The sequence below is a fragment of the Tarenaya hassleriana genome, unplaced genomic scaffold, assembly GCF_000463585.1.
Source record: "Tarenaya hassleriana unplaced genomic scaffold, ASM46358v1 Cleome4, whole genome shotgun sequence".
In the NCBI taxonomy this organism is placed as follows: Eukaryota; Viridiplantae; Streptophyta; class Magnoliopsida; order Brassicales; family Cleomaceae; genus Tarenaya; species Tarenaya hassleriana.
This window is the reverse complement of record NW_010966881.1, coordinates 2,392,846-2,401,464: the sequence shown is the minus strand read 5'-3', so window position 1 is coordinate 2,401,464 and position 8,619 is coordinate 2,392,846. Positions and strand designations below refer to the sequence as shown.

Genomic DNA, 8,619 nt, shown 5'->3' with positions numbered 1-8,619 from the left:
TTGAAAATCATGGAAATTTTTACTGATTCTGATTTATACAAAGACGCACAAATTTTGCAAGATTGATACATATAACTTGTTGTTCCTTCGGTCGCCCCATTTTCTTTTATGAACCCCGGTCTCTTTAACCCCTCCCTCTTGTTTCCCTTTGTACACTCGGGAAAACAAGAGATTTAAACCAAAACCAAGAAACATGTTTTTTTTTTGTGACAAAGTAAGAAAATTTACGTACTATACCACAAAACCATATCGTGTTTATCATCATCATCGTCGTAATCTTCATCATCATCATCAAGCATGACACGTGGGGATCTCGGGCTCATCATCCAACTCAATCCCGACCTCTGCTAGCCTCTTGTCCTTGTAAACATACCACTTTGCGAAAACCAAAAACACGGCGAAGTTCAAGGCGCAAAGAACAGCGACGAGCCAGTAGAAATTGTAGAGCCGACCTTTGTTGAGATCGTTGGCGATCCATGCATGTGCGGTTCCGGTGACTTTATGAACAATCGCCACGAGAACCGAGCTCAAGAAAAACCCTAACGCCAATGTACTCAACAACAGCCCTGTGCTCATCGTCTTCATACCCTTTGGACACTCTCTCAAGAAGAAATCCAATTGTCCTGTGTATATCAGCGCTTCACCTATACCGACGATTAGATACTGAGGAATCAGCAAGTAGAACCCTAGAGGAAGCGTTTTGTCAGTTGGACTGTGGGAATGAGCAGTTCTTAGACGTTTGATCTCGACTAGGGCAGCGACCGCCATGGCGAAAGAGGCGAAGAGTAGCCCTATACCGATGCGTTGTAATGGTGTAAGGCCATTAGGTTTCTTTAGGAATTTTTTGGTGAAGGGGATGACGAAACGGTCGTAGACGGCGGTCGTGAGGAGGAGACCGCCGACGTAGAAGACGGCCATCGAGGCGGGAGGGATTTGGAAGCTTCCGACGCGTCGGTCCATGGTCTCGGATTGTGCCACGGACAATGTTGTCAGCTGGGCATGTACTGTCCAAAAGAGAATGCAGGTTGCCCAAATTGGTAACATTCTTACTATCTGTTTCACTTCTTCGACGTCCGTTAGGGTTGAGAGTGTCCATTTGTTGTATAGGTTCGGACCAATCGTGTCTTGTTGTTCCTTAATGGCCGCTTTATCCAAGGACCTATATCATAAAAAGAAAAAATATAAATAATTTAAAAAAGATGGACATACAAATGTTATGATGAATGCGTATCAAAGATGTTTAAATTTGGTCAAAAGACAAATCTAAATTTGTTTTGTGTTGCAGCAAACGTAAGTGGAATTCTAACCAAAACAATCATGGTTTTCCTTTGTTTGTTTGGAAAATGTTGACTTTTGGATTATAAATACATATATATGTATATATCTAGTAATGAAGGGGAAATGTATTTGCATGGCCACGATTAGAAAAAGGCATGCAAGTCACGTGGCGTGAACGTGACAACGAAATTGAAATCTGGCTTTCTGTGTCAGTCAGGCCTGGTGAAGGTGTGAAGCAGTGGAGGCGTCACGGCAAGAAACGTGATCGATCACCATTACAAGACAAAAGCAACTTTCTATATAATAAAGATATATAATTTATTTTATAATCAATCTTTATTAAAAAAATCTATATAATGTTTTAGCAGTTATTTTTTGTCCCTATAAAAATAAATAAGTATTTCCTATAAATGTTTTTCTGTACCCATCATATATTTATTAGATTTGGTTTGGCGATGGACTCGAAGACATGTTTCTATACCTCAATAGATAAATAGATAAAACTATATTGAAGATCTAGAAATGGTGAAAAATACAATGTTATTGTTTTAGTATGTACGCTTTGAATCATTGAATTGATTCTCTTTGGATTATCTTCTTCTTCTATTTTTTCTAATTATCTTATATATATGCATAGGATAGGATAAATATCATGTTATAAAATAAAATAATCACGGGTCGTGCGAAGACAACCATAATCTTAAAATTTTATATCTTTTAAATTGTAAATATTGCCCACTCGCGTTTTCAATCTTTTTTATTTCATTGTAAGTGCATATTATTTAATAGTATAATAATAATAATAATGATACTCTGGTCCAAGTAATCAACGCAAATATTCAAGCCACTTTAGTTGGATTCTAATGCCACGTAGGCATTTATATTAATGGACCTTCCCACCTCAACTAAAAAGACACTGCTGATTTCCTACCCACTCTTAATTCACACTTCAAACCTAATCAAAATTCAATTTGTGTTTAACCTACGCTCCAATCATTTCAATATTTAATTTATTCACGAAACATATTTCAAAATAATTTCCAAAAGATAATCATTTTTTTTTTGATAACCGGGTAATTCCAGGTCCAAAAGGCCCATACTAATCCCGACCCACACGCACAACCGGCACCACACGTGTGGGATGTGAAGCATCCGAAGGTGGTCGGAGGAGAAATCTCCATACCCTGGGTGTTGAACCCACGACCTCTTGTTCAGGAATTGGGCTCTCAAACCAACAGAGCTGGGGGAGATCCCCTCCAAAAGATAATCATAATCTGTAAGTCGTAACGCGTACCGGAATTGCTCGGTGTGGGGCAACCTTTGCTTCATCTTCTTCGAAACCTCCGACGTAACGATATCGTCCAAATCGAAAAAGAGCGACGGATCCGCAGGAAGTTCAAGCCGTCTCTTTTGCCACGCGGCGATGAAGACCGCTGCAATCTGCGTTAGCGGGCTACCGATCAGCTTCTTGAAGCGGTAGCGTTTAGTCCCCGACAAAAACACCAAAAGCGCGAACACAATCGCAAACGCGCATACACCATAACCCCATTTGCGCCCAACGTCGTCTTGTATGTATACAAGAACGGTGACCGCACCAAGCGAGCCAACGTTGATGAAGAAGAAGAACCGGTTGAAGAAATACGTCATTTGAGAACGTTCCTTCGGGTCTGTCTCATCGAATTGATCCGAACCGAAACCCGAAACGCTCGCTTTAACGCCACCGGTTCCGAGAGCGGTGAGGTATAACGCTATGTATAGGACTAAAAGTTGCATTCCACTAGCTTGTACGCATGAATTTGACGAGGTTGGATCGCATTTCGGAGGCCGGAGGCCAGGAATGATCGTTGAGAGCGTTAAGATCGTTACACCCTAATAATATTTTAACAATCATAACAAAATCATCAGAATTCCCGAAATAAAAAAAAGGGGGGGGATAAAAAGTGACAACGGTCAAACAAATTGATATGAAAGAAGGTTGATATTTACGTGGGGACAACGATATATGAACCAATGATTCAGTAGGTACACTTATTTGTCTATTTGTTAAATTTTTCTTCATAACTTTGGTGGAGAAAAGACTTATATTGTCTTCTTACCGTGGCTTGAATCGTGGCGAAGATCGCAATTGTCATGTACCTATATAATTAAGGAACCAAAATTAAATGGTTATTAGTATATGATGATTATGACACACACATATATATATATATATAATATAGTTATCATATTGGTCGGTTGTGATAGATACGTTTTGGAGGAAGGGAATTAAGGACCAAACCTGCCGAGAAACGTGTCGGCGACAAAGCCACCGAGGAGACAGAGCATGAACGATGTTCCAATGAAGTTGGTAACGGTGTTAGCCGACGTTGCATTTCCCAAGTGCATAGTCCCCTTCAAATACGTAACCAGATTAACGCCGATACCTAACGTCGTTAACCTCTCTACGGCCTCGATACCTTGACAAAAAAAAAAGTTTCAATCTTTTTGGGAAAAAAAGCAATACCCACATGAAAACAATTCAAACCCATGTCAAAGACATCGAAAAGTTTCAATCTTCTTGAATACTCATATATGTCTGTACATGGATAATATATTGTATGGACCAAAATTCATATTATATGAAAACAGATACGATATATATATATATATATATATATACACGTACAGAGAATCATGGCGGCGCTGGCCCAACCACCGGTCTTGGATCGGATGGCGGGGCGGCCTTGGAAGTCCCAGGCATCTAAGAGGGTATCTTGGATTTCAGGAAGAGACATATCTTAAAGATTGATGGAAAAATTATGCAAGAACAAAAGAAAACTGAATCTTTTTTGGTTCTTTTGATTCTTTTCTTTTATATATTTTTTGTGAATCACACGGAGCAAAAGGGTAGTTTTGTTTGAGAGCTTTTGCTTTGTTGTGAGGGCTCTCTGCGGTTAGGGTATTTATAGGGGGAAACTTGAAAAGCTAAATTTAACAAAACAAAAAACTTGAAAAACTAAGTTACAGTTGTAAGGAATTAAAAAGGTTTCGAAATTTAAAAAAAAAAAAAAAAGGAAAAGGTTTTAAAAAAAAGTGACACCTGGTGTGACTTCGATGAGTGTTGTTTGATTATTGGGGAAAGAATTAATATAAAAATATATACATATACATAAACACGCATATATATGCATATAGAGAGAGGAAAAAAAGAGAGAGTGGGACCAAAGTGAAATCTTCACCACTTCCTCTGCATTTGGAACTGTGGTTTAAGTTCCAAGAGGTCGGCCAGTGGGCCATGCGTGTGAATTTCCCTGTTCTTGAGTTATTATTATTTATGTCTATAATAATATATAATATATATTATATATTTTCGGCACACCTTTTCATGAAACCAGAAACTATGTTCATCTGTATCGATTTGCCAGAATTTAACGTGTTTTATTCAATAAGTTTCTGATCATTGGAAAATATTAATCCATTTTTTATTTCACTATTATTCAGGTTTGTTGGATCTACATCCCATGAAATGCAATTATTTTTCCAAACAATTAGAGAAATTATTTATAATTTCAATTTCTTTCTTTTTAATCCATTTACTATTTTTTAAAGGAATATCCCAAAATAATACCTAAACTTTTCAATTTTGACAAAATAAAATCTGAACTTTGTTTTTTATCAAATAAAACGTGAACTTCATATTTCAGTCAAAAATAAACCTGAACTTTATAATCTTTGTCATTTTTAACTCTATTGCTGACGTGGCGTTCCGACATCCTACATGGCAAGTCAACATTTTGACCGTATTTAACACATCATCGTCCACGTGTCACGATATCGGAATGTCACGTCAGCAACATGGTTAAAAATGATAAAGATTATAAAGTTCAGGTTTATTTTTTACTAAAAAATGAAGTTTAGGTTTTATTTGATAAAAAACAAAGTTTAGGTTTTATTTTGTCAAAATTGAAAAGTTCAGGTATTATTTTGGGATTTTCCCTTTTTTTATACATTCTTTCCTAATTTTACCATGCTAAATTTTTTTTTCTAAAAATCGATCAATCTTCTTGTAATTATATAGATGATAATTATCATGTTGAAACTAAGATTTTTCAATTTGATAGGATTAAAGTCATATGCAAAGATTCATGGTTCACAATGTGTGCTAGCTAAGCACCATTGAAATCTATCGTTTTTTGGTGAAGGAAATCTATCATGTTGCAAGATAATTATAATATGATATTATTTTAAATTTAATAAAAAAATGTGAAAAAATAACATAAAGTTTCAAAAGTCATATGAGTCTTGTGAACCTTGCAACTTCAATGGTTCTCCTTCGTTTCTTATAAAAGGAGGCCAAATATTTTATAAAAAAAAAAACAGAAAAAGACTAGATTTCTATGCACCACACAATAAGAAGTTGGCTTACAAGTTGGTTTTTATAATCATTTATTAATATCTTATCTAAGTAATCACCGAATCGGAGATTTTCACTAACAGTATAATTATGGGCTCAAAATATATATATAGATTTATGCAAATATAAACACCTACGTGGTAGATATTCATCATAATGCACGGGATATTTCTTTATAACTTTGACAACATATTGGATCAATTTCCGAATATTTTATAATTTTTCAGTTCAAAAACTCTATCAATATTTGTTGTATAAACGGAAAACGAAATAAAATTGATAATATTCCTCTTAATAGAATATCATAATCAAGACAGTGGGCTAACGTTTATAACGCTAAAATAGATAATGTTCATCTATAGATAACAATGCTTACGAGTATAATTAACGACTGAATTTTAATATAAACGTAATAATCAAGTCATCTAATCCTTGGTCGTTTTTTCTACAATCTTTTGGATTGGCATACAATTATTACTTGTAGAGGAAATATTTCATTATATATTATATATATAAATATATAATCTCGTTTTTGTTTTCATTCAGCATCAATCTTAATAGGTTTGTGTATATATTTTTTTTCGATTTAAATTTTTTTTAAAAAAGGATTTTTTAAAAAATGAGAACATACTGATTAAAATTCAATTAATATTGTTATGTTCACTAATATATAAAAATTTAATTGCACGTTCAGCTGAAATATAAAAGGAAAAATAAATAAAAATCAATGGATCACAAATAATTTCGAGAAACTTGGCCCAGCTTTTGGCGCACGTGACACTTGGATTGGATACCTCTTTGAGATTCCTCGCGGGGTTGACTTGGTAATCTTAATTGTTTTTAATATTGTTTCAATTAATTTTGCTAAAATTTATAATTTCGACATCAATTTTGTGGACGATAAACTTATGATTGGACGAAATTTATTATTCATTAGGATACGTTTCTGGATATTAATGACTAATTCAAATTTGTTCTTACCAAAAATAAGTATAATAGCTATTGATTAAAGATAAAATATAAATAAATACATAATTCCTTTTTTTTTAATAGAATTCACCTAATTATCACGAATACTTCTAATATTAATGAAAGGGTTTAGTCATAGAAAATAAAATCAAAGAAGTAGAAAAAATTCAACTGTAAAATTATTACAGTATATGATTTACTGATAGATATTAAAAAATTATTATGAACGTATATAGAACTCTACCAGAAGTTTTATATTTTTTATATTTTCATATGTATATCTAATTTTTAATATAAGTTTATGTTTAAGAATGTTTTGATATTAAAGATTAAATTTATTAATGTATATTAAGGATATGATCATTTGAGATTTGAAACCTAATGATAAGAAATGTTTTTGGTCCCATATATAGTAGAGAAAATAGTTTTTTTGTCTCTCCAATCATATATATATATATATATATATATATATATATATATCTTACATATTTATTCAATGTTGGAAATAAAAAAAATTCAAATTTTCTTATGTCATAAATTAATAAAATAATCATTTGTGATTAAACTGTCTTTTTCGAGGAGCTGACATTGGAATAAACAAGCACAGATTCTAAAATAAATTAAGATTGATTGAATCATCAAAGGAGGAATTGGTATCGAATTAATTAATGGATATGAATCCGTTCAAGTATCCCAAAGGCCACGGTTGACCAAACAAGGAATGACAACTTGTTCAATCATAATTTCTCACTATAAACAATGATTATATTTGAATTATCTTTTAGGGTATCTTGATGTTCTGGTTATAAAATCATTTTATAATGTAATGAGGAGACAGATATGGTCGGATGGATGGCAATGAAGTTATCCATTTGTCGTAAAATGGTGACATATTACATAATTTAATTTTATTTGACAAATTTGGTTATGTAATCACATAAACACGCGCGCATATACACACACGCACACACACATATAGGTAATTATACGTAGCATATTGGTAAATCTTCACTAACTTAGATTTACAAGAATTCGGACCACATGGGTTATTTTTCTCGCTAATATTTTTTTTTGCGTAACCGAGTATTTTAAATCAAAATCCAAACTAATTTTAGGGCCGGGAGTCAGTCATTTGTTTTGAATTATACGTTCTCTCTCCAAATTTAAAATTCGAATTCGAGACGAGGCATAGATTTTATATCCGTTTTATTGGTTGAATTATCCAAATTTAGATTCTCGCTAAAATTTATTTGTGCGGACGAAATAATAATGTGGTTAACAGATTTAGAATTATAGAATATACGGATGAGTTTACTTCGTGCAGTCTCTTTTTAAAACTCAACATTATCTGTGAATCGCTAACATTATCTCATGAGCTTTGACTCAAATCAAGCAATTTATATATTTGTTTATTTATTTTTATCTTAATACATGATATTCACGAACGAATTCCATGAATATTCAATATCATTAGATATATATAAAGTATCCTTAAAACTCTTACAAGCACATACATTGGCTAGAGGGGCGTATATATATATATATATATATTAGGTGGCGGATGGACGGCATAAACTCTTGAAAAAATGTTTAAAGTCAAATTCCTAAAAAATGAGATAAGCAAAATTATTGTCGAACAAAATAATGAGATGATCACACATGATACGTGGACATTACATATTTATCAATTTGTTTATGCATCGTGTGTATACATATATGTATAGAAGAAGAGGGGCATTATCAACTAACCCTAGGTGGCGGATGAACTGGGTATCGTATGATGAGATATATGATATCAGATGTTATATTATTCCATGATATATTTTATTTTATGCATAAAAAGAATGTATCGTTTACATGTATGTATATTTTATAATATTGTGATGAGATATATACTAAAAAATATTTTTTTTAATATAATACATTGGAAGATAGTGGTGTTCATTTTATGATCATTCCAGTTACTTAATTTAGGGAAA

General features: G+C 33.1%; 1 protein-coding gene across 1 annotated transcript; it reads right to left on the bottom strand.

Moving 5' to 3' along the window:
• Nucleotides 1-4,202, bottom strand: LOC104823547 (protein NRT1/ PTR FAMILY 6.3-like). Its single transcript, XM_010555163.1, has 5 exons — nt 3,944-4,202; nt 3,557-3,734; nt 3,375-3,414; nt 2,573-3,147; nt 1-1,159 (listed from the first exon to the last, which is right to left on the bottom strand). The coding sequence occupies exons 1-5, from the start codon at nt 4,050-4,052 to the stop codon at nt 292-294; spliced, it is 1,770 nt and encodes a 589-aa protein (XP_010553465.1). The 5' UTR covers nt 4,053-4,202; the 3' UTR covers nt 1-291.
• Nucleotides 4,203-8,619: the final 4,417 nt, after the last annotated feature.

Coding starts and splice junctions, on each gene's coding strand:
- LOC104823547 (XM_010555163.1), bottom strand. CDS start 4,052: ATGTCTCTTCCTGAAATCCAAGATACCCTCTTAGATGCCTGGGACTTC. Junction 3,735..3,943: donor CAGCGCCGCCATGATTCTCT/GTACGTGTATAT, acceptor TTTTTTGTCAAG/GTATCGAGGCCGTAGAGAGG. Junction 1,160..2,572: donor CCCCACACCGAGCAATTCCG/GTACGCGTTACG, acceptor TTTATGATATAG/GTCCTTGGATAAAGCGGCCA.